This window comes from Alexandromys fortis, unplaced genomic scaffold (assembly GCF_014885135.2).
Source record: "Alexandromys fortis isolate MF-2015 unplaced genomic scaffold, M_Fortis_MF-2015_v1.1 scaffold_107, whole genome shotgun sequence".
Lineage (NCBI taxonomy): Eukaryota > Metazoa > Chordata > Mammalia > Rodentia > Cricetidae > Alexandromys > Alexandromys fortis.
In genome coordinates, this window is record NW_026067987.1 from 1,456,306 (window position 1) to 1,483,831 (window position 27,526).

The 27,526-nt window shown below is 43.1% G+C and overlaps 1 protein-coding gene across 1 annotated transcript in view; it reads right to left on the minus strand.

The window, feature by feature from the left end:
• The window catches only part of Arfgef3 (ARFGEF family member 3), a 148,773-nt gene that overhangs the window by 90,892 nt on the left and 30,355 nt on the right, over nt 1–27,526 (minus strand). Inside the window, exons 3-4 of the mRNA XM_050159506.1 lie at nt 6,914–6,995; nt 4,324–4,455 (exon numbers count right to left, since the gene is read on the minus strand). Of these exons, the coding sequence (XP_050015463.1) occupies nt 4,324–4,455; nt 6,914–6,995 (214 nt within the window). The remainder of the gene's footprint in view (nt 1–4,323; nt 4,456–6,913; nt 6,996–27,526) is intronic.

Sequence of the window (27,526 nt, forward strand, 5' to 3'; positions counted from 1 at the left end):
AGAAGGACAGACCTAATTACTCCAGTCAGCAAGGCCATTAGTTATGTCCATGGCTCCTTGTAAATTCTGTGTGGCATTTATGGGAATGACGCAGACGAGGGGAAAATGTTACCAGAGCAGACACGCATTTAGCTTAACTACTAAATAGGCTCCTGCCGTCTCTGAATCCATTTCATAGGTAATCTATCTTTAGAGAAACCTTCTTTCTGATTCTCTATAGCCCTGACACTTTATTTGTTCAAGCTATAAAATTTTTATTTGGATTCCATGGCCATTCCCATAAATCAAATTTGCCTTTTCTCTCCCTAAATAGTAAAACCGCGCAGAGCTGCTCCCACACTAAGAGATTTAACATCATTTACATCTAATTTGTTAGAAACAAGCATCACTGATTTGTTTTAACCCTTTGACTGAAAGTCTAGAACCTTCTAAGTGAGACAAGCTGCTATCCTTGAAATTCTGGCTTTCATGACCAGCTAATTTTGTTTGTTCCTTTGAAAACCTCGAAAAGAGAAACCATATTATTTTTCTCTCCAGGAACTTACTATTCTGGTTACACATTCTTAGGAGTGTGACCTGGTTTAGTTTCTCATGTTTATAAACACTAACAGCAAGAATGTGAACAAGATCCATGACAGAAACTTAAAATAATTAATAATAATAATAATAATATCCAGTATTGCAGGAAGTTAGCAGGCTTACAGGCCATTAAAAAGAGGCCCCACCTCTCAATTAAGTGAGAAAAGTAAACTGTCCCTTCTTAGGTTTTAAAATGCTGTATCAAATGGGGGCACTATCAAGGATTTCTTGAGGCCCATTAAGGGAAAATTACATTATTCCTAGATAATAAGAAATGGAATCTGAGCTCTACCTCTGGCCCTGGGTAGACATGACATTCTGACCATCTCCCCGCAAAGACAGGAGTATTACTATTTTTACCTTAAGAATTAATCTGACTGGGCCTGTCAGTCATCTGGCTAGAAGACCGTCCAAAGGAAACCTAAGTAACTGAAGGATGTGCTAAAGGGATGGAGGCATAATTAGCCCCTTAATGAGATAAACCCTTCTATTCCCCAGAAGCCCCTTCCCCCTGCAGCTGCCTACAGAGCCTATGCAGCACTGTGGCGCCTCCCACAGTTCTAACTCGTCAGATTTCTAACTCAAAAAAGTGTAGCTTTTCTTTCTCCTTCTTCTAAAATCTTGTTCTTTCGGATACTGGCCAAAAGCCTAAGCAGGCTTTTCCTGAGACTCTTTGCTTTCTATTCTTTCTCTGAAGCTCCCCCCAGCTTCTGCCACACAGCTGCTGGTCGTCCTTCATCGCTGAACAGGTTGGCTTTCCTGGACTCTAAAAGGTAAAGCTTTCAATCTGCCTCCCCCCTCCTTCCTCCCAGCAGCTGCTCGGATTCCCAGCTCCCCTACCCTGTGGTTTGCACCTCAAACTCTAGGGAAATTGTACTGGGCCTTCTTTGTGGGCCATCTTCTAAATGCTTTTATCAATGAGGCTTGGAACTCAGAAGGGAACCCACGTTTCGTGGGGATCACCAGGGTGTTTTATAGAAATGTACTATGCAGTGTTGGACAGAGATAACAGAAAAGTATCTCTCCTGAGTAGTAAGTCCAGACCAACATACTGTGTCCCATTTTAATTTTTCTGCACCAGGCATGGTGGTGCATACCTGTAATCCTAGCTTTCGGGAGGGTGAAACAGGAAGAAACTCATCTGGGGCAGCCTGGGCTACCTAGTGAGTTCCACATGAGCCAAGGCTAGAGTGGGATTTCTCCCCACTGCAAAAACAAAATCCACACAAAACAACAACAACCTCCCCAAATATGTGCCTATAAAATACTCATACAAATATCTTGTTTAAATAATTCCTTATGCGAATGAGTTACATAGAGAATAAAAGATGAAATTATACATGCTTCTGATGTCATGGGAATCTAGTCTTTCCTCCGATGGCCCAACTAATTCTATTATTTTTCCTCAGTGTAATTTTTGGAAGAATAGGTGGGTAAAGGTATTTTGATACAGTAATAATATTAGCTAAATTAGAATTTAATTACCAATTGTTTGCTTGGGTCATTACAGGATAAAGAGGAGTTTCTGGAAATTACTATAAAACTGTTTTGCAATCCCCTGTGCATAGAGAGGAGAGATGACAATTATAATATTCTAATGTAACATGAGATGTCAGAGGCAGTAGACCTGTGGGACTACACTTAGAAGTCTCAAGTGCAAGGTGACCATCTTTGCCTCTCCAGAGTGGCACAGGGGTGGGCCAGGAGGACTGCTCCATAGTAAAAAATGCTTGCCATGGAACAATGATGAGCTCAAATCCTCAGCACCCACGTTAAAAGTCTGCTGTGGGCAGCATGCGTTTGTAATCCTGGCGCTGGCAGGGACAGGAGAGGCCTGGTGGTGTAGCCACACTGGCCAGCTCCAAGTTCAGTGAGAAACCCTGTCTCAAAACACAACAAGGTGGACGACAACCACTGAAAACATCCGATACCAGTCTCTGGCTTCTACATGTATGTACATACATGAACATGCACACAAAGAATGGCACAGAGGCAACGGAGAAGTAAAACACATCTGGGGTGCTTATTACCTAATTTATATGAGTATATAGCACATAGCTGGCAAAATATATCAAAGGATAAGGCAAGCTGCATGTTGCAGAAGCCAAGAGAGTTAAAGAGAAATGAGCCCTGAAAAATTGGCTGGCAGGTTCTGTCTGCTATTTCTAAGACTCACTTGAGACACTAGAGAAAAGTACATATTCCTAGACCCACCACATAAGTGCCCATTCATAAGGAGCAGGAAGCAGAAGCAGCATCAGGAATAATAGCATGTCAAGTTCTTACAAATATTGCCTTATCTTACACTAAGAAGAATCTAATTAGGTCAGTACTTATATTAAAGAAGATGAAGTCCCTGAGTTCGAGGCCATCTTGGGTCTACAGAGTGAGTTCCAAGACAGCTAGGGCTACCTTAACTTGAAATCTTGACTTGAAAACAAACAAACAAACAAACAAACAAACAAAACAAAGAAGAGAAAGTCACGACTGACAGAGAGTGGTGAAGAGCTGCCCCAAGATGCTCTGCTATGGGTGGAAGGAGGAGGGTCAAACTAGGCAAATATACTTCCGAGTTCTCTCAGTATTGATCAGTACTTAAACTCCCAGCCCAGTAAAGTCAAACGAGGGAAATACTGACTGAGAACAATCTCTTCTGGTGGAGAAACTGAAACCCCGAAAGTGAAGTGCTTTTTCTACGACAGATCCTCACAGGACATGTTCAGGGAAAAGCCAACCACTACTTGACACCATCTTTGCTCAAATACTCCTCTACACATGCTCCTCTAGGGAGGAAGAGAGCCGGCTGTATTCAAAGCTCATGATGTGCTTCTGTGGCCACAGTGCTGTTCTGGGGCAAAGTCCACCACTTCCTACCCGGCGTCTGGACACATGCCAACCAGAACAACAGATTCTTTAGTTTGGAGATTTTCAGAATAGCAGATGGAAAGAAGAGCTACAATCCCTAAAGGAAGGTGGGAATGGACAAAGAGGAGTTATGACTGATGTGATGTGTAGGTTTGTGGGTGCATGCGTGGGTGCCTCTATGTGTGTGGGGTGCACAGCTGTGCACCTGTGGGAGGCAGAGGCATGAGTATACACTGCTGTACATATGCATCTGGAAGCCAGAAGTTGACTTCTATTTTTCCCACCTTAGCTTTAGAAGAGGTTCTCTTTATGAACCAGAATTTCAGTACCTGGCTAGGACTGGTCATGAAGCCCACAGTACTCACCTGCCTCTGCCCCACCGCTGGTGTTTGATTATAGATAAATGCTACCCTACCTGTCTCTAATGCAGCCATGAGGGATCTGAACTTCGATCCTAATGCTTTCCACAGCCAGCACTTTCCCTACTGAGCTACCTTCTCAGGTGTGACTGGTAAAATTTGAGGAGGGAAATAGTAATTTTGACAAGTTTCTGGAGGGTGACCTTCCTCCTGCCAAACTGGCCACGCTAAACCTTAGTCTATAGCAAACACGATTAGGTCTTTGCTCTGGTCTAGCACATACAGGTAGGTATAATACCCAGATGGTCAGGTTGATCCCACGCTGAAACTACACACATTTGATATGCCAGAGCAGGTCAGAGGCCTTATTTATTGAAACTGTACCTTGTAGCTCCTAAACAGTCAAGGTGACCTGGCAAGACCACAGCCAGGATGATAGCCATCTATTCCAGATAAGAGGATGGTACCACACAATGACGTAGTAACAACAGAAAGGCAGGTGTTCCTATGTCAAACCAACCTTCATCACCTCCACCTGCAGGTCTTCATTGAGCGAAGGCGTCACTTTCACGGCATTCAGGATCTGATTGAGCAGCTGCTTCTCATCAGAGTCGGTCTCCATGGAGACAAACCTCTCTTCTGACAGCAGCTTCTGTAAAGAGGCACAAGGCAGTGATTGCAGCCTTTTCTGTTATAGCTTATTATGGGGTGATGCTCATTTTTCTTACGCAGGAGTATCTAGCTGGAGGTCATCAGGCAAGAACTCATGCAACGTACCACTGAAAGGAAAAACGCCTAACACTTCAGAAGAATGGGTTCCAGAAAACCTATCTTTCTCATGGCAGATAATTCACTCTCCACTTCAGCCAGTAAAAATGCTATGTGCTAGCCATTTCGGTTATTCAGGCAGTCGGGTATAAAGGATGAGTGTGTGAGAAGGAACCCACCCCACAAAACAGGTACTCACAGGCATTCTCCTGCTGCGTATATAAGTTTTGTCACGTGAAAGGAAAAGGTCTTGGAAGCACAAGTTCATTTTTCAGATATTTATGCTTTTATTACCTAATGGGAGCCTCATTTATCCAGAAATTATCCACAAACCTTAATATATATCCCACTAGAAAGATGAAGAATCCGCTTGCATGAGGACAGCAGGGCACAATGCTTATTCTCCCCAAATTTTCTTCTATGCTTATGAACCTACGACTCTACTCTCTCACACGTGCCTAGAATTTCACAGATGAGGTATCCAAAATACATGAAAAATGTGCCCTGGGGAAGGAGCAGAGGGCGTTTGGCATGGCCTGACACTAGAGAGGGACACACAGCTGGAGTCACATTCTCAAGTCAGAACGCTGCCAGCACTCACGGTACACTCTATGCTGCCTCACCCTGAAAAGCCCAGCTCTCACCCACAAGGACTGCGATTAAGTCGTTCTCCCTGATTCTGAATTGGTGCAATGGATAGTTTTTTTTTCCCCACCGAGACTCGGCCTAGGACTTTATATGTATTCTTGGCCCAGTTTGTTCTTTTCCATCGTAAGTTAGCTGCAGTAGGAACCCCAGAGGAGTCCAGAGCTAAGGTTCATATTGATGCTCTCTTGCAGTGAGACAGAAGTTCCACATTTGTGCCTAATGTCACTAGGCCACAAGGGAGCAAGGACTCATAAAAGGAGACACGGCCATTAATCACCAACATGAATACAATTAAGCAAGCTCTAGAAAACATGGACCCCCCCCCCCAGCTTTAAATGCCGCAGAATCGGAAAGACAAACACAATGGGAAATCTATACGACGCTAGAGAAAACAGAAAAATGCAGGTCTAAACAACTCCTTATTTATTGCTACAGATGGTCCAATTCCAGAAATCAAAGCCTTTGAAGAACATTAACAATGACGCATTAAAATTTCCTATGGCTTTTTGTTGTTGTTGTTAAAATACACATTATCTACTCCCAATCCACTGAGGCTAAGGGAGCTGATTTCTGGCTCATGTGGCTTCACCTTATAAAAGCAACGTGTTTAGACAGCCATCACCTTTCACAGTTGGGATCAGAGCCACTCTGCGTGGTGTAAAACACAAATGCTCAGAGAAAGACATGTGTTCAAGTAATCTCACTTTTTGGATTAGACCAAAGAATTTTTTTTCTTTTCTTCCCAGCTTTGTCGTAGAAACACAATATATTAATCCATTCATCAATCTAACTGTAGAATTTTTTAAAAAGCAAAACACGTTCAGATTCAGAAAGACAAATACGATGTTTTTCTCTTATTCCCAGGGCTTGTATTTTACAGAGATACATAAAGTCATACATGTTTCAGTGGAAGGAAGATGTGTGGGGAAAGAATGGAAACGGGGGATTAAGAAAGGGAAACAGAGGGGCTAGGGGGCGGAGAAATACAGGGGGGCTGGAGGGAGAGGGCGAAGAGAGTAGGGTGAATGCTGTATATTTTATACATGTATGAAATACCTTTATGAGACCACATTACCAAGCATGGTAAATATATGCCAATCAAAATGCCATGTCATAGTCAGGAAAATGGGTACAACAAAGATCATTGTATTCAGTCACTCCCAGAAAAATAAGCATCATGGCTTCTCTCATTTGTGATTAGCAGGTACCATGTAGAAACAAACAAACAAAAATCATGTATGGCTACCTGCATGAAAACAGAAGGGAACTGTCTAGAGAAACAGAGGGGACTAATGGTGGGGAAGGGAGAACAGGAAAGCTAGGGTACACGGGGGAGTCCGCTCAATGTACGATATGTAATTGTATACAAATATAAAATCTTTTTACTTTACTATCAATCTCGATTACACCAAATCACAGATGTGGAATGCGGATGAGATCTGAATGGATATAAACTCCTTAGGGCTTAGCTGGGTCCCTATAAATCAATGTTTTACTACAGAGGCTCAACCAAGTAATACTATGTCCAGAGACATTCTGGAGGCAATAAGAAGATCGTGTCCCTTCTGGAGGTATTCTATTAATTCAATCACATTTTCAGACAGCCAGTATTTAAAATGCTAATGATTTGCCCTTTAGATGCCAGTGTGGTCTGTCAGCTTCTGTCACGTGACTGCATGCAGTTAAAGTCATACCTGCATCCCGGCCAAAGCATGTTGGGCCAGCTTCACATTCTTTGATTCCAACGCCAACTGGAGAGGCAGCAGGCATTTCTCCCTGGCAGACAGAGAAGTGCAACATGTGAGTTTGGCAAAACTGGCAGTCATGCACTGTAGGCCTCAGGACGCACCCCTCCCCCACCCCAACCACCACCACCACTACTACCCCAACTCCCCAACCACAAAGAAAAAAAAAAACTAGAACCCTTCATGAAATTACACATGATTTAAAGATAAAGAGAAACAAAGCTGTGCAGAAATACTAATACACCAGGAGCCCGCCTTCTTAATGTGGATGCAGGAAGAACAAATACAATTACATGCTTTCTCCTTCCTCGGATTAATGAGTTGCTCATACCCGGTACACCATGTACGGCAACTCTAGGGAGCAGCATTTACATCAATTTCTATGTCCCACGCAGAGCCCTTTCCCTACCTAGGAAGTCATTGTATCACCTCTAGCATTCCTTATCCATAGAAATTAAAGTCCTATTAAATTTGTCAAATCTTCCCAACTCAAAGAATACCACAGTCATTAATAGTTTTTAATTTTCTTCCTGTAGTCTCTGTCAAGTCCAGAATACGCATATTCCCACGACATAAATATAAGCACATAACAGCAGGTTGGTCAACGAGAGGCATACACAAACAATATGAAAGATAGAGCTATTTGGGTTGCCGAAAGTTTAGAAACAAAAACAAATAAACAAACAAAACAGAATTAAAGTATGTTAGGAATTAGTCAAAAGAGCCACAAAGACAAAGATATTTTGTATTAGAGTTTATTTGCATTCGCCTTAAATAATTAAATAGGTCCAGAATTTTAATCAATTAACTCATTGTTTGCAATTTTAATCAGCCCATCATTCCCCCATGGGTTCCAGCGGTACAACAGAACAAATGTCACTTCATTTTTCCTGCCTACCGCCAATACACCAAAGCAGCCCCACTGCTTTTGAAAATCTGTTTGCATTTTCAGCATAAGCCAGAAAGATGAGTGAGTGAGCCACAGGGTTAGAATCTGGGGTGTCATTTGTTGGGGAACAGGGGTCACCGCTATAGAATACAATGGAACCGAAGGTTAATTATAGCCTTGATTCCTTCCTGTCCACCCCACAGCTTTGCAGCCTTCCTGCGGAATCTTCTAGCAGCAGCTCCCTACTGACAAAGTGTCAGAGTCTTTGACACTCCCTGATGGCAGCTGTGCTGACAGCTGACTACAGCCCAGCAGGAAGAACACTTGGGGCCTAATCTTTCTCACCTCTCCCCTTGCCAACCCAAGGATCCAACGTCCATTTTTACAGGGTAATGGACGGCAGCTCTGCCAGGTTTCACGAGGTACAGCCTTTGGCAGATAAATGAATTGCCCAAACATGTCACTTCCAGATGGGTGGTTGTAACTTTGTTGCTGTTACTGGTTTTATCTGCCCTTCATGGCAAAAGCCCTGCTGGTTACAGGAGAAAAAGATGAAGCTTCCAATTTTGTGTCTTTTGTTCATCCATAACCAGTGCATAGTTTGGAAAATTAATTCGGAAGGTAAAAACAGAAGGAGGAGGAGGGGTCTTGGACTGATGGGGTAACAGCAGAAGCAGCCCTGGACTTTACCTGTAAACCCCCAAAACAATCAAATCTCCATCAGGATGAATTTTTCCATGAAAGAACTTTCATCTCCAACTTCGAGTCAGATCCAATAGTGAGGGTTCCAAGAAGCCACTTAGGATATCCAAAGCCCTCGCAGCTAAATGGATGCAGCAGGAGCCACCCACGAGGTAGCCTCAGGCTGACACTGCACACACATTATGTATTCTAGATCAAGGCTAGTGTGAGCGCCACATCCAGCAACCATAGCCATTCAAAGTTTTGTAAATGCCCCCTGGGAAGCAATATTGTGTTCATACTCAACTGAAAACTCGCTACCACCCATCTGCACCCACCCTTCCATCTGCATGTGGTCCCCCAGTCCTTCCTCTATCCCGTGACTGATTTGAGGTAGATTGCAGACAAATTCCAGGACTGTATCATGACTCTGAAGCACCTTCCTAGCCTGTTCTCCATGCTGGTCTGAAGGCTGGTAGGGTGGGACTGTTTCAACAAGGTTTGTGCTGAGTTGACAGGTATCAGTGTGAATGCCATGGGCTATGGATTCATTAAGACCTGAACCAAATTGTAATATTGTTAGTTCTTAGCTTCCCATCCATTGAAAGGGACATTCTTAAGGCCAATATTGAGCTGGGCACAATGGTTTAGACCTGCAATCCTAGAACTTGGGAGGTTGAAGCAAGAGTATGGCTGCAAGTTTGAGGCCAGCCAGGTCAGATTTTGTAGTGAGAGAGACTCTTATGCAAAATAAAACAGAATAAAAACCAATTCTGAAGAGCTGAAGTAAGGAGTGGGTGTTGCAACACACGGAGTAGCAGGATTTTTCAGTACAAAAACAGCTGTGCATTTCACATGGTCTCTGTTAGAATTGCTCAGCTCTGCCAGACATAGAGGCAGCCACAGACAACAGGTAAGTCAACGAACATGGCCATGTTGCAATAAGCCTGTACTTATGAAACCAGACAAGGGGCCAGATCAATTAATTCTGCATACTAGGCTGTCCAGTCCTGGCACAGATCATGCCCTAGATCATGGGCTAAGCAGATCAAGCCTTCTCATGTATCCAGAACATTTTCACAGGACATGGGGCTAACTGGCTTAGAAGGGCATCAGCAAAACCAAAGATGGCACCCAAATCTCTCTTAGAAAATAGGCGCTTTGAATGAGCATCACTGTAGGCAAAGACTTCACTGGGCATTAAACCAAGGCATTCTGTCCATGTATTGAGTCAACATTTGGTATCTCCAGTGTGCCAGGCACCATGTACAGATCTGGGCATGAGCCAACATGGAACAGGACAGAGCAGGTGCGTTTGTTCATTTGTATTCAGAAGGAACTAGAAGGAGAAAAATGCTCTTAGCATGTACTGCTTCTATATTTAGTTCATCTATTACTACAACTTTAAAATAAGCCTTCTTATCCTTGGGTCACACTTGAAAAAGCTTGGGTTCAGGGAAGATCTGCAGCCTGTCTAAATTTACTCAATTCAAATGTATCAAAGAGAATTCAAATCTAAATCTCCTTGACATTCTAAACCAAATTCTGCCTAACCTCCTTTAGGATTAAAAGTGCAGAGCAAAGCAAGAACAGTTGTTTCTTAACCATTTGTAGGTCACAGATATGAAAAAAAAAAAGTAACATAAAGGGGGACAGAAGAGGGAAGCTGTGTGCTCAAACCACATTACACACATGAATGAAAATGTCCTTGTGAAACCCAGTACCGTGTACAATGAAAACAGGTCAGTTAACAACATTACACAGGGGCTGGGGAGGTAGGTGACTAAACCGCTTGCCACACAGCATGAGGCCAGAGTTCAGAAGCCCCATAAAAACTGGGCCCTATGGCAGCCACCCATAACCTGAGCACTTGGGAGATCGAGAGAGAAGACCCCCAGGACAAACTGACTAGCTAAAGTAACCAAGTGTTCACTCTACTGCTGTAGGAAGCACTCTGTCCAGAGAAATTTGGGGGAAGTAAAAGTGATTTAAACTTACAGATTATAGTCCATCACTGAGGGAGGCCAGGGCAGGAGCTCACGTGAGAACTTGAAGCAGAAACCATGGAGGAATGCAAGCACTCATGAGCTCTCCCCTCCCCACTCCTCCCTCCAAAGAGTTGTTTATTCATGTGTATGTGTGTGTGTGTGTGTGTGTGTATGTGTGTGTGTATGCGCATGCGAATATGCGCGCGTGCACACACATGCACACGGACAGGGGCTTGCAGAGGCTAGAAGAGGGTGTTGGATCCCATGGGACTGGAGTTATAGGTGACTCTGTGGTGTGGGATAATTGTATTCTGTCAATCATGTTTTAAATAAATGCTGATTGGCCAGGCAGGAATTATAGGCAGGTCAACCAGACAGGAAGTAGAGGCAGGGCGATGAGAACAGGAGAATTCTAGGAAGGAGGAAGCCCATTCCTCCCAGTCCTGTCCAGATCACCGAAGAAGCAGGATGTGATCTACCCCATTGAAAAAGCCATGTGGCTAACATAGATAACAATAATGGGTTAATATAAATTATAAGAGCTAATATGAAGCCTGAGCTAATGGGCCATTCAGTTTATAACCTAATGTAGACTATCTGTGTGATTTTCTCTGGGACTAAATGTCTGGGAAATCTCAACAAGCAGGACCTCATGTTACAACTCTGTGTTGTCTGATGGGAATGGATTGTTAGATTTGCTACAAAAGCGTCAAATACTCTTAAACTCTCTCCAGCCCCTTAGTCAGCAAATATACATATACAAACACACACATATACATACACACATACATACCCACACACAGGCCCAGGGAAGGTACTATCCACAGTGGCCTAAGTCCTTATACTGGCAACATGACCCAACCAGATGCCATTTAGGAAAAGAAAACTTTCAACTGAGAAAATACCCTCGCCAAATTGGCTCCAGGGCATACCTGTGGTACATTTTATTTTTTGATTGATTGATGATGGATGTGGGAGGGGCCAGATCACTGTGGGCAGTGTTACACCAGGGATAGTGTCCTTGGAACTATAAGAAAGCAGGCTAAGCAAGCCATGAGGAAAAATCCAGTAAGCAGTACTCCTCCATGGCCTCTATCAGTTTCTGCCTCCAGGTTGCTGCCTTGAGTTCTTTCGATGGTAGATTGTGATGTGTAAGTGTAAGAGAAACAAACCCTTTCCTCTCCAAGTTGCTCACGTTCTTGGCATTTTGTCACAGGAGTAAGATCCATAAGATGGGCCTTCTACATCAACGACCAATCAAGACAATCCCCACAGATATGTCCACAGGTTGATCTGATCTGGGCATTCCCTAATGGATACTTCTCAGGTGACCCTGGGCTGTGTCAGCGGTCAGTCAAAGGTCATTTGGACACTGAGATGTGTAGCACCTACACACATGTGCCTACATGTATGGAAACACACATATGCACATGACACATATATACACATGTACACAAGTTTTGTTTTGTTTTGTTTTTGGTTTTTCGAGACAGGGTTTCTCTGTAGCTTTGGAGCCTGTCCTGGAACTAACTCTTGTAGACCAGGTTGGCTTCGAACTCACAGAGATCCGCCTGCCTCTGCCTCTGGAGTGCACAAGTTATTTAAAAATAAGCAAGTAACTAAAAGAATCTGTCATAATACTTTCTTCCAGACAAATTGTATTCGTTACTTCTTGATTAGTTACTTCTGTGATAAAACACCATGACCAAGGCAACTTATAGAAGGAAGTATTTACTTGGGGCTTGCAGTCCTAGAGGGATAAGAGTGTATCACTACCACTGCAGAAAAATATGGCTGCAGGTAGTCATGGCAACTGCAACAGGAGCTGAAAGCTGAGGGCTTACATCTGGAACCACAAACAGGAAGTGGAGAGCAAACTAGGGATGGCAGGAGTCTTATAGACAAACCACCCTCAATGACACACTCCCATGAAGAAGGCCACACCAACTAAGCTCCCACAAACAGCATCAGTAACTGGGGACCAAGTATTCAAATAACTGAGAATATGGGAAACACCTGATTCAAACCACAACAGGAGGGAATTATTATTTTCCAGGAGACTCATGTTGCTCCCCCCCTCCCACCAGTTCCACAGGGATCTCTAGTCCCTGCTCTGAGGGGAAAGAACTCTGCCCAACATGGTAGAAACTTAAGGGTCTGTGCTGAGTCAAAGGCTGTTTTGATGGCTTGGATGAGTTTAGGATTCTGCTAAATAGTCTCTGACAAGATTCCACAACAATCCCTGGGCACAGGATACAGGGAGATAATGGACTGTCCTTCCATCTAAGTCCCTCAGCCCCTCTTATCCTACACCTTCAGAGTGGAGTTTCTGTCTTAGATTCTGGCTTCAGCTGGAAAGGAACACATGCAAGAATCAACAGAACTCGTGGGACTTATCTGATTTCCTCCCCGCTCTGTGACATCATTAAAACCCTCCAGCCTTCCTTTTGCAAAGCGACTTTAATGAGAGTGCGTGACAGGCCTGTTAATTGGGGCTCAGGATGAGATTGATAATAAAGATGTGACATTGCACGCACTCAGTCCCCTTGCACCTTCAGAGCACAGATAAATCATCTTTGGATCTTTCTAAATGGTGCCTCGTTCGGGGGGGGAGGGGGGAAGCACAGGAAAACAAACATCCATTTGCGTTTAGTGGCCACATTCTATGCATAGGCATGGGCAAGTTCATTCTTGTCTAATGAACTGAAGGCAGCAGGCTTCAGTTTCAGGGCCTGACATGCCATTATTTCTTGAAAAATAATTAGCAGGATGCCATTCTCATGCCCAAGACATTATCTCGTGACACGGTGCCTGGTCATGTCAAGGAGACTAAACACGTCTCCTTAACTGCTCTGTCACAGATCACAGACCAGCTTCATTAGGCTTGAAGGTGACAGAGGACAAAGGGAAATTTAAAAAAGAATGGGAGAGAATTACAACTTGATAATAATGACCCGCAAACATGAGCAGAAATGAGAATGTCTCGTAAAACCACAGAGTTTTCAGAGTTTGAGGTGCTTCTTCTTTGATACCCTGGTGGGAAGTATCAATAAGTCACTTTGTATTCATGAGGTCACTCCCCATGACTCTGATCTGAGCCATGTATTAAGTCACCATATGATAATATAGTATCTCTTGTTGAAATCAGTGGCTTTTATGTACAATATGCCATGCTGCACGACTTCATATTTACCTCCATAATTACAACACATAAAAGTTAACTACAAAACCAAAATTCATATTTTATTGAGTTATGCCTTTTGAAGGTACAGATTTTCTATGCTTTGAACATGGCTTGTTGCCACCAAAACTCACACTGGGTTTTGGTCCCCAGAGCAGCAATGCTGTGAGTGAGGCTGGGTAGGAAGTGTCTGGCCACAGCGGAAGAGCTGTCCTGCAGGGATTGATGCTCTTTCTCAGGACTAAGTTCTTGCTTTCTTGGAACTAGATGAGCTGCAATTAAGAGTGGGGACAGCAACTTCAACCCTGCCTTCTATCTGTTGGTACTGTTTGTCCTTGTCACGTTCCCCAAGCTGGAAGCAGCTCATCATCATTATCCCAGGCCATGAAGATGCTGGACGCATGATGCTCAACCTCCTAGCCTCCAGAATAATAAGACCAAGCAAGCATCTTTTCGAAATAAGTTACTCCCTCACAAGTATTCTGTCATATCAAGAAAAAAAATAGGCTAAGACAAGATTTAATTGTGCATTAAAAAAAAAAAAAACCTAACAGGGCCAAGGTTCCAAGGCCCCAGGGGAGAACTTCCTATTTTTCTTAAGCTAACCAAACAGAATTAAGCTGCCTCCTAAGTCTTTATCTTTATATTCAAAGATTAGCACGTCTCTCAATCCTCATTACAGAACCTTCTTTTCTTGGTGGATGGCGATTAATACAGAGACTCCTGATAAAGAACAAGAGACGGTGGAGTGCTCAGTTCTAAATAAGGCTCAGGATCACCAAAGAACAGGGGAAAGACTGTAAGAGTCAGAGGCAGTGGACACAACAGCAAACTATGGCTTTTGAACATGACAGGGCAGTGCACATACTCATGGGTTGCACATACTCATGACAGTTGTAAATGCAAGTATAAGACACACACACAAGTGATGTGGGATGCACCTCTGTATGCCGTGAATACATTTTATTACCACTGGTTATTAAAGAAGCTGATTTGGCCAATAGCCAGGCAGAATCATGCCAGGCAGGAAATCCAAGCAAAGATACAGGGAGAAGAACAGAGTCAGAACAGATGCTAACAGACATTGGAAAAGCAAGATGTGAGGTAACAACCATGAGCCTCATAGAAATGGGTTAATTTAATTGTAAGAGTTAACTAATAATAAGCCTGAGCCATTGGCCAAATGTTTATAATTAATATTAAGCCTCTGAGTGGTTGTTCCGAAACTGCAGGTAGGAGAGAAACATCCAGATACACACAAGATTAAGTCAACCAAGTTTCCACCTTAGATGGAGGAAGAGATCATGAAGTCCTACTTTTAGCTGAGATGCTTTTGGTAATCTATGCTTGCTGGAAAAGAGGAGAGTTGGGTTTTTGCTTTGTTTGTTTCAAGGATACAGCTCCTGAGAGACTGCCTATGCTTTGGTAAATGGCCCAACACACATGTATATACTGGCAGAACTAAGCAGAATCAGTGGGTTTAAATCACAAAGCACCTGAGATGGGGAGGGAAAAGCTGTGATAGAAATAGGGAAGGAATTAATAGGGAAGAGAGTTGGTATAGATTTGATCAAATACAATATACTCATGTCTAAAATTCCCAAACAATTAAAACAAACAAAAAACAAAACAGCACAAATAACCACCACACTGGGGATGGAGACAGGCATAGCCCAGGTCATGTGACTTTATCCTTTGTGAGTGGCATTTCAGGAGACAATGTGTTCTACTCCATGGCGGTTATGAGAAGTTACAAGCTGTTTGAAAGCCAGAAACAATTTACTCCTTGCATGTTCCTGCTGAATTCAAGACACAGCCAGCACCGCTCCCAGTAGCCACGACCTTTCCTGTTTTGAGTACAGGTTTTTTAGCCTCCTGTTGTGATGCTGCCTTCGTGCTTATGAATACAGACACTTTCATCAGCTTGTACCAATACTGATGGATTTCCACTGAAGAAGCTCTGGCTTCAGTCAATCCCACGGAGCCAGCTGGATCTAAATTGGTTTCTTAACAGACTTTCCCTAGAGTACAGTTAAAACATTTCCATTTTATTCCCGGTCTCATTTATATTTTATTGAACTTGTTTTTGTCGGTGTTGATCCTTTCCTTTTATATTTAAAATGAAGATTAGAGTCACCTGTCAGAGCTATGTTAGGTCTTCAGGACACAGCTAGAATCGACATGAAATCCATTTTCTTCCACAGGCTTGCAAGATTTCTTAGCAAGCCTACTGTAGTTATTAAGTTGAGCCTATGAAATTGTCATTTCTCTTAAGTCAGAAAAGGTTGAATATTGGCAACGTCAAATGATTCGATCTGGCACAGAAATCTGAAATAACATGCTTATGCTCATATTTTACCTCAGGATTTAAGGTGGCATTATCTATCTTTTTCTTATAAAATGCTTACACGTACCTAAAAAGATCCAAGAGCATAAAAGGATTACCTAGCACTGGAAATCGATTTGGCTTCTGCCTAAGAAAGAGCTTTCTTAGCTCAGTGCTGACAATGGGCATGTCTACGGAGAGATAATGGCTCCATTTCTTTTCATAAGCATCTCAGCATCAATCTTTACATAGAAGATACTTTTATAATTGGAGGAGACGCTTTCTTGTCACTAGTTCTGGTCCCTGTAAAATGGTTCCTACAGCATTTCTTTCCCCTGCTCAGGTTAAAAAGGAAATAGCACTTACTTTCATAGACATGGAGTATGAAGAACAGACTCTTTCCTCCATTTCTGGAATTTACTAATGCTCTCTATGGCTGCTGTCTTGTCCATTAAAGATACCTCTGTTTACACTGTGGTATGACCAAGATTTATTGGGGATGAGGTCATGCCCATCATGGCAAGGAGCATAGTGGCTGACTGGCAGGCAGGCAGGCATGGAACTCACTTACTGGAGGAGTAGTTCATGGCTTATATTCTAATGCATAAGCTTGAGGCAGGAAACTACCTGAGAATGGTGCAGGCTTTTGAAACCTGAAAACCCAATCCCCAGGGGCTCACCTCCTCCACCAAGGCCACACCTCCTAAACATTCCCAAACAGTTCCATCAACCAGGACCAAACGCTGAAATATATGGGGCTTCCAGGGACCATTGTTTCTCAAGCCAGTGCAGCAAGGGATAAAGCAAGCCTGTCAATCATCTGAAAAAGGTTTCAATGCTAGCTCTTTCCTCTTCACAGTTTGTGTCTACGTTTGAAAACAACTACAAACAAAATAGAAATTAACATAAGTACAATATTTTGCTATATTATGAAAGAGTAATAGATTTATCTTATTTAGTCTGAGGTTCTGATCCACTATTCTTTCAATATTTGAAAAGATATGAAGCATGAGTAAAAAAGAAAATTGATAAGGGAGAGTCAATTTTTAATCACTCTGGAAGAAAATTAATGATAGAGTATAGCTTGGTACTTTCCCTCAAAATCTAGTATTATAAATAATACTATTTCTACTATAAGATATAAATTCTATATAATCAGAGAAGGAAAACTATTTCTCTATCTGGGCAGACAGCAGCTGACATGATGTCCACATTAATTCTAAGGATGACTTTCTAGGCTTCATTTTTGACAAATACTGAGCATGAGTCTAGTAGAAGGTTTGCACTAAGCAAAGAACAAAAGGAGGGTAGGTGTTGATCCTGTCTCAGACAGAAACAAGAGCGGGCACACCTTACAAACACCACTGAAGGCAAAATACCTGAGAAGTGTTAACAAGACCATTTAGAGGTTTACTGAGACTTGGGAGATGAACAGGAAGGCCAGAGCCAGCGACCTCCTTGTCTCAGTGGACACAGTCCATGTGCTGGCCACAGACTGGTCTTCTTCTTTGGGTCAGGTAGCTGCCACTTCCAGTCAAAGGATATCTGAGTCAAGGAGGAATGACAGAAGTGACATGTAGTAAAGTCTCCAGCGTGCCAGGCACTGCACTGAGGGCTTAGTTTGCCATTTAGTAACTCCCGTGAGTCAACAAGCAAGGACAAATGTGGCTGGCTGGCACTTGTTGCTATAGCAACAGAGAGGAAGAAGGAAGTTGGCATCTGGACACGAGGTAGGACATGCTCCCTGCCAGTCTGCAGCCTTCACGCTTAGCATGTTTGTTTGCTTTCCAATCTCAAGGAGCACTAGATTAAACACTACACACAGAAAGAGTCTTTGTGAAGAAGTCTCCAGGAACAGCTAGCTCTCTGAGTAATGGCCCTGCCTCCAGGCCTGCCCACCAGAGCTTGATCCCAGGACCCACACTGTGAAAGGGAAGAGCCAATTCCCTCCATTTTTGTATGACGTCTACATACGCATGATGGTATGTGCATACACACGCGATAAATTTGGTTTTAAAGAAACTCCTTTCTACCCAGTCACTCCAACCTTTCAGCTCCTGCCTCAGCTACCACACAGTCGTACACTTGGCTTGTACATTTGCTACTGTGAGCTGCTGTAAGATCTGCTGTAAACTGCTCCTCCCTGCCACTAACACTGAACGATTCCCTGGGGAAGCAATGTCTGTGGCGCCATGGAAGGGATCCTGGCTTTATGATTTTCATAAAGACTAAATGTTGGTATGTATATGTATCAAGAGATCAAGAACAGTGCCCTGCTTTGGCCTGGAACTGCTTCTTCTTGTAACCCTTTCTAAGGAAATGATCACGGAGAAAGCAAAAAGACTTTTACTGTGGGGTCATTTGCAATATAAATAAGTGTAAACCGTAGCAAGCCCACAGAAGGGAATAATGGGCACTAACAAAGCATTCTGGAGCTTTCTATTAACAAAGGCAAATGTCTGGATTTAAAAACAAATGACATGTGTTCAGAGTGGGAGAGGAAGGATGAGAGACGGGGAGGAACTCAAACATTTCCAAACGTGTCTTTGTACACTGGGGACTGAAAGGATTCTGGTTTCATTATCTACATTTTTAGTTTATTTTTTGAGGCAGGTAGCTTAGGCTGGCCTACAATTTTTACCTTCCTGTCTCAGACTCCCAGGAGCTGAGACAACAGGCATGGACCACCAGGCCTCTTTGTTTCTGCATTTTAAAGATTTCAAGAACTAAATACAGTCATCTTTTAATAACTATGAGGGACTGTTGCAAGATGTTCAAATCCCTGGGATGAAACAGCACGGATTCTCTGTATATGGCCTATGTATACCACCTGTATAGTACATCATCTATAGATTACTTTTAATATCTAATGCATTGAGACTATTGTGTTAATGTTTGCTAAAATGTGTTGCTTGGGGGAATAACAACAGGAGGAAAATGTATGTAGAGGTTTCATTCCAGTTGCAATTTAAAAATCATACTTTCAACCCAGGTTGACTGGGTCCGTAGATGCAGAACCCATAGATCCGGAGGACCACTTACTGCTTTAGAGCAGGAACATCAGCCTTCCCTGCACCTGCGAAGGCTGCTCTCACCGCCTTCCCTTGCTTGCTATTTCCTGGACAACTGAACACCGAGTGCATTTGCAGTCTGGCCCCAGTAGTCTAAGCCCCGCTCCCTGCACTTTTGCTCCCTTCCTCTCTGCATCATCACCCACAGCTCTTCTAACACTATCAAAAGCTGGACTGTAGCCCTGGACCAGCTTCCTTGTTCTTCCTCAAACCAAACCAAACCAAACCAAACCAAAACAAGAACAACAATAAAACCATAAACACACACACACAACAACAACAACAACAAAAACCTGATTATTTTTCAAAGGCTTACTGAATTCTGTCTTTTCCTGAATGCCTTCTTGACTTACACTAGGCTAACTCATGAACCCAAAATGTAGCTGTTTGTCCAATTTCTAACGTAAAATGACCATATTTAATATAATCGTGTTCCCTTCAACAATACATCTCCCTACAGACAAGCATGCAGGCTTCGCATGATAATGCTAACAGCATATAACATGCCTGCGGGCATTATTCTTCCTTCCCTGGTGTATGGCATTCATATGCATTTTGTTTGTTAATGACTTTTTTCAGGATGAACACTCCAGCTGGCAATGGCTCTGCTCAGACTCCAGCAGGACAGCATCCCTCTGCCAGGAATTAACAAGCTGAAGCAAACCACAGGGAGACTTCCAGCTGCAATCAACAAATCTTAGGTAAGAAGAGAAAAATCAGCCGGCAGTAGCAATAGCATTTTTTAATGCGGATAACCTTGTGTACGTAATATAGCTACTTTTGGAAAACATAGCAACTCTACGGCAGCTATGCTCACACCCAACACTGCAGCTAAGCTGCTTGCTCATCAGTCACCCAGGCCTGAAGGAGAGTTCATCTTTCTTCTGTAATGCTTCCTGTATCATTTTCTTGTTAAAGCTATGCATTTTGCAGATTTTCTAACTGTGATGAGAAAATAAATTCCACCAGAGAGAACTAGTTAAGTTCTGTTTGCATTTAGTCTTCTTCAATGCAAATAATCAAATAACCAAAACCAGAAAACCAAGAGGAACACGTAGTTTGACTCAAGGCCTCTGCACTTCTGCAGCTGCAGTCTTCCTCGCCGGGACTCTCACCCTGCCCATCTTTGAACGTACTTCTAACTTGGTTTGTTTGTTTATTTATTTATTTATTTATTTATTTTTGAGGAAGGGTCTCTCACATAGCCCATGCTGGCTTATACTCACTCTGAAGCTGAGAATGGCCCTGAACTTGTGATCTCCTGTTCCACCTTCCAGGGCTGGGCTAACGGAGGAGCCAACAACCCTGTTTTCTAAGCCTAAGCCTTTAAAGCAGCAGGTGAAATGAGTAAAGCAAGCTTGTCCGCCTTCCGTCCTCCCTGCATCCACACTGCTGCAGTTCACCTGCAATCTTTCCCCAAACCCTTCTGAAGACAGGGCCTACCTACGTAGCCACATCTGGTGTCCTATCCAGCAGTGCCAGGTCTTACCTAAGTGAGGCCCTTAAGCTTGGGTTCTCTGCGGTATCGGGAATGGTATCGCAGGGCCTCAGACACCCCAGGTGGGCACTCTGCTTCTAGAGCTGCAGCCCTGGTCCTGAGGGCACCAAGCTTAGCTGTGCAGATCTGTGTCCCAGCTTCACAGGCATCCACATGAAGCCGTTGTCCTGAAGCACAGACATGAGCGCACAGTCTCTAACTCTGGGGTGTGAAGGGCATTATCAGGAGTCCCTCGAGTTCAGCTTCAGAGTCCACAGGATAAGGTCTTAAGTAGACCTGTGAAGAGCTGCTGCAGCTAGCCTGCTACAAGCAGTACTTCAGGCTCCAGTGTCCCTCGTACTACCACCCAAAGACGCTTATTGTAGAAAACTACACAATCAAGGACAGGTAACTTGAAACATAACAAACCAATCACCTTGAAAAAACACTGATTTCAGGCCCTATTCACTACACAATAGCCTATCAAAGCTCAAAATAACACACACACACACACACACACACACACACAAAGTAAATGTTTGATGGAGGTGGGTCATTTGTTTATCTGTTGCTTTCATTGGTTAATTAATAAAGAAACTGCTTGGCCTTTGATAGGACAGAAAATTAGGCGTTAAACAGAACAGAATGCAGTCGCCATGCCTCTCCTCTCCAAGATGGACGCAGGTTAAGATCTTACCGGTAAGCCACCACCTCGTGGTGCTACACAGATTATTAGATATGGGTTAATCAAGATGTGAGAGTTAGCCAGTAAGAGTAATGGGCCAAGCAGTGTTTAAAAGAACACAGTTTCCGTGTAATTATTTCGAGCCCCGCGGCTCCTACTACAAATGTCCTGACAACAAAACAGTAAGCTAAATGTGAAGCAAGGCTTCTGTTAAATAGAAATTTCGAGTACTTGTGGGTAGCATTCATATGCTCTACATGCCCTCAGCCTCTTCGAGAAAAATCATGAAACAGAAGAGGAAGGTGCCCCAGTGGTACAAGCCTATAATGCTGGCTACTTGGTAACTGGAGGCAGGAAAAGTACATGTTCTAGGCTTGCCTGGTCTACAAAGTAAGTTCAAGACCAGACTGAGCAACGTGGAAGAGGCTTCATCTCAAAGCAAAATGAGGATAGGGATGGGGTTCAGTGGTAGACACTTGACTAGCATATAAAAGACCCTGGTTCCACCCCAGTCCTATTTAAGGGGGCAGAGACAGGAGGCTGGGAAGATGGCTCAATTTGTAAGGTGCTTGCTGTGAAAACAGGAATATCTGAGTCCAGATCCCAAGCATCCAGGCAAAAAGCCAGGCACAGTGACAGGTGTGCTTGTACTCCCAGCATGGGGGAGGCAGAGACAGGAGAATCCCTGGTATTTGCTGAATAGGCAGTCAAGCCAACTGGTGAGAGATGCAGTCTCAAAAAATAAGGTGAAGTGATTGTTAGATGCATATCAATCTCTAGCATGTCCACAAATGTGCATACTTGCACACCTGCATGCACGTGTGCACAAACACACAAATACAGCGTGCACATGTATACACACATACACAATAGTAATAGTAAAAATTTTCACAAAACACAGGAGGCAGTTCTAATATATTAGTTATAATATCAAAGTGCTTTCTAAAACCAGTCTATGACTAGATCAACATAACTAAATTAAAATTGGTATTCTTAACTGACTAACAATCCAGGCTTGAGAAATAAGATTTTAATAATAAAGACAAAGTCTTTAATAAACATTGATTTCATCTACTATATATCCAGGCATACATGGAATGTTAGATATATATCATACAACCCACAGACTAGGGAGGTGACAGACCACTGAAAACATACAGAGACAAGGTCAAGGCCGTAGGGACTTGTATTTCACAGTCACTAAAGTGGAACCAATCCTGAAAAAAAAATTCAAGCATCTTTAGAGATGTGGTGACATTTATTTGGCCCTGAAACAGAAGGGACACAATAAAGCCAAAGGAAGACGAGGGGAAAGACATGAGGGTAGAGTAGGCTCAGGCATAAGTTAATACTCGACTGTGACCAGATGGGAAGGTCGGTGAGAGCAGAGTTTGACAAAGTGGATGTGAGTCAGGGCTTAGAGTCTCACAGTGATGCCAGGAGGACTGGCTATGGGCCAGGGGAAAATGAGAAGCTAACAGGAGAGCTTTAATCAAGGCAATTATACAACCTCAAGCACTGTCTACAAAGGGGAGCTCCAGTGACAAAACACAGAGAATAGAAACAAGCAGACCATGATGGGAAAAGACTGGAATGAAAGCAGTCTGGGTAAAGATGATATTCAAACTCTCACCTATTCAATTCTTTATTTTCTTCACCCAGAATAAGGAGCTGTATCTAGGGAGACGGCTTAGGTGGTGAAGTACATGCTGTGTAAGCATGAGGACCTGAGTTCTAGTCCCCGATATCCATGTAAAAGCCAGGTGCAGTGGCTTGCATCTGTAATGTCAGTGATAGAACAAGGGGGGCACAGACAGGGGGATCCCCAGATTATTGGCCAGTTAGCCTAGCCAAGCTGACAAGCTCTAGGTTCTGTGAGATAGCCCTCTCAATAAAAAAAGATGGAGAGTCAACAAGGAAAACACTACCATGCTGACTTGTGGCCTCCATCTATGTGCTCTCTCAGTCTTTTCTCTCTCTGTCTCTTTCTCTCTAGCACACACACATACATGCACCCATCCTCCCACACACATGTACATACCCAAAGTACTTAGCATACATGAAATAAAAAAAATGTGACTGATATTTCTTGCCTGAAGAAGGGTTTAATGATTAGACAGTTGTATTAATCAAATTCTTAACTGGCTGCCCAAGGCATCCTAATGTTCATAGTGCTACTCAAATCCCCTACCTCACCCATTTATCTTCCTACTTATTTGATCTGACTTGTCCTTCAAGAGGCCTCATAACTACAGATACGGACACTTCAGGTCGCAAGCCCTACAAACAGCTGTTCATGTTCAGCTTTCAGGCCTAGAGATAGAGACCCAAACACCTATGGTACCATATGTCCTCTGAAAAACAGCTGGATCTGAAGCCCAAATGCAGTTTTATCTAAAAGAAGTGTACATGGTCCAAGTAGGAGTTAGACAAGCACTGAACACATGGTATATCCAATGAGGGCCCATATTAGCAGGGTCGGGTCCTTCCTCATGCTTTCAAATGGTCACAACAAGACTAGAATAACCAGACAATAAATTGCTCTTTGGGCTGACGAGGGAGGGGGACTTGATTGGGGGAGGGGGAGGGAAAGGGGAGGCAGCGGTGGGGAAGAGACAGAAATCTTTAATAAATAAATAAATAAATGGAAGGAGGATTGGGACCCACAGATGGCAGAACAGGGCAGAGCAGGTCTCCTGTAGAAACAGTTTAGAGAAGCGTGAGCGAAGTTTAGGAACTGCATCACTGGGAACTGAGTTCAAGGGGCTCCTTTGGGGCATTCATCTGTCGATAGGTAAACTAGTATGGAATTCAGGAAAACCTTAGAATCGTCTGGAAGTGGTAGCTGAAGTTTTGGGTGAGAATTCTAAGAAAAGGTGAAGGTATAGAATAAAAGGATAAGACTCTGAGCAATCTTTCTAGAAAGTGATTGAACAAAAACAGAACACCAACAAAGAAGTCAAGAGGACGCTGTGATCATGAGGAAGATGCCCGGAAAAGGAATCTGTGACCATCAGGAAGATGTCTGGAAGAGGACTCTGGGATCACCAGGAAGATGCCCAGAAGACGACTCTGTGATCACCAGGAACATGCCCAGAAGAGGAATCTGTGATCACCAGGAAGATGCCCGGAAGACGACTCTGTGATCACCAGGAAGATACCTGGAAGACGACTCTGTGATCATCAGGAAGATACCCGGAAGACGACTCTGGGATCACCAGGAAGATGCCCAGAAGACGACTCTGTGATCACCAGGAACATGCCCAGAAGAGGAATCTGTGATCACCAGGAAGATACCTGGAAGACGACTCTGTGATCACCAGGAAGATACCTGGAAGACGACTCTGTGATCATCAGGAAGATGCCCGGAAGAGGAATCTGTGATCACCAGGAAGATACCTGGAAGACGACTCTGTGATCATCAGGAAGATGCCCGGAAGAGGAATCTGTGATCATCAGGAAGATGCCCGGAAGACGACTCTGGGATCACCAGGAAGATGCCCGGAAGAGGAATCTGGGATCACCAGGAAGATGCCCGGAAAGCTGTCCTTCAAAGTCATGCCCATTTAGTGCTAGTACCCTACTCACTGAGTGCCTACCTTGTGCAGACAGCGGGCTTGGTATACCTTATCTCTTAAAAATACAACTTAAAACAGTATGCAGGATTGATAGGTAATTATTTCTCTTACCAATGAGCCAACAGGCTCAGAGCGAATTAATAACGTAACCTAGCAATCTAACTATGTACCTTAAAACAGCAGGCCCTAATGGATGCATGAGCCTACTGTCAAAAGCTGGAAAGACAGGAACACCTGGCCCCTGCTCTAGAGGTGGAGGTGTGGAAAGGAAGAAAAGTGATGTACCTATGCATCAGAGCCAGTTGTGACCTAAGAAGTTTCTGCCATGTCACTTCATATTCACCAGAACTTGGACATTATCAGGTCAATGTCACAGATGAAGATGTGGGGCACGTACTCATGGGCAAAGCCAGTAAGTGGAGGAGTCCAGATTCGAATGTTAAGGACCGTATGGCAGAAGGGTCTTTACCCTTTGCATAGTAACATGCTCAATGCAACACATGCTAACCTCAGAGACAAAGGTATCCACGATATAAAAACAAACACAGGCACTCTTAGGAGTTAACCAATATATACACTGTTAAGTTATCCTGCACTGTCCCCAAAACAACCTCTTATGAGATGAGAGCAATCAAGAATTGCTTCCATCTGAATAGCACACTCCCATGGAAGAGAAGCAGGCACGCAGAGCCAGAAAATAAATCGGTCTCTATCTGTCACTCTTTCATTGACTTTTATCTACAGCCATGAAAGTTTCAGCATCGAGCCATTAAATTTAGCCTCAGACATAAAAGCTAAGTATCAGGATAGTATGAGCTTACGGAAAGACCAAAGGCACTACCTCAAGCTTTGGCTCTGGTGCCGGGATCAACTGGCCCATTCAAGCCTAGCAGCCATTCTTCAAGCATGGGCTCTTTACTTTAAAATCGTTTTCTCAATTTGCTCACTCAGCCTCACGCTCTCGTGCGCCCTTCTATACCCCCAGGGAACCTCCTGGCAGGGTTACTGTCTCCCCAACACCAGGGTATGCATAGAATATGGAGGCTTGGAGGTTTGTTATACAGGAAAGGGTCATATTACTGTTGGGGAACCACATCCACCCTCCTTGGCTTATAATCAGCTCACAATAGATGTTCTTATGAAAGCCACTGCCAAGCAACTCAGCAGTCTTAGTTAATATTACAGTGGCATGCTGCACCTAAAAGCTGTGTTAGGAGTCGGGTGTGAAGGGCTATGCACTGGAAACTCAGTCCCCTAGTGAATGGTAGGTACTCTTCCGGGAGGTTCTAGAAACTTTAGAAGGTGGAGCTTAGCTGGAGGAAGTACATCATTGGGGTTGGGTCTTGCTTTCAGATCTCAAAAAGGACTTGGGGAAAAAAATGTCCTCTGCTATATATACACTTTCCCCACCTTGATGCCCTGCAAAAGCACATGGGGGCAAAACTATGGACTGAAACTTGAGAAGCTGCGAAACACATGCATAGTTCCCCATTAAGTTATTCTCTTGGTTACTACAGTCAGAGCAGCACAACAGAAAATAAATAATAAATAAATAAAACTTTGCCTGTAAAGAGGAGGGGCTATCTGGGATTTTTATTCCAGTTTCTAACCATTAAAACCTTAACTGTGATAAGGTCAGTATTTAAATGACTTTTCCCCTCACATTAGCTTGATGGAGTGTTAATAGCCTTTAAAATGCTGTCAAAGAGCATTAACATTAGAAAATGTTTTCCATATATATGTATATACATCCCATATATATATACATACATATACATGGAAATATATTCCATATGCACAAATATATAAGCTATAAAGGATTAGATACTACATCTTCCAGTTTTCAATATATAGTCTCTGAAAGATATAATCTAGGTATTACGGGTCATTATTTGTAAGTGATGTGGCATTTTCATTTGGTAGTCAAGGTGTAGGTTTAGATTTGATCAACCTTGGGCAAATAATCATCCCAACCCCAGAATCCTTATCTGGGATTACAGTGGGGAATAATAAAACCTTATGCATAGTTCAAGTGACATAACACTGGTGTCATTTTAAGGGTGCCAATCACAGTTCCCAGAATTTTTTCACTTTCTATTTTTTTTGGGGGGGGGGTTGTGAGCGTAGCCTTTTACAGCTGAGCCATCTCTCTAGCCTTCGATTTTTTTTTCACTTTCTATAGTAAGGCTGTCTTTCATTCACACCCTGACAGCAATCCCTTTATAAAAAAAAAAAAAAAACCAAAATAAGTGTAATTTATATATGTATTCTGTTAATTTCCTTTCCTTTTTTTTTTTTTGCTTTTTTATTTTTTGACACAGGGTTTCTCTGTGTAACAGCCCTAGCTGTCCTGGAACTAGCTGTGTAGACCAGGCTGACCTCGAACTCAAAGAGATTCACCTTCCTCTGCCTCCCGAGTGCTGGGATTAAAGGCTTGTGACACCACCGCTCGGCCTATTCTCTTAATTTCTAAGTAATTTAAAACTAGCAGAGTCCAAACTGAGACTTTTTAACATTTTGAAGTTATGGCTGTGGTCCTCTCTGATAAAAGTTCTTCTCCAGCCATTGAAATTCTTTCATCCACTTGTGAGATGGCTAAACCCCACCAAATAATTCATTTTGGCAAGAAACATCAGTGAACAATGATGTAAAATTTATTTTCCCATAAACAGTAACTTTCTGAAGA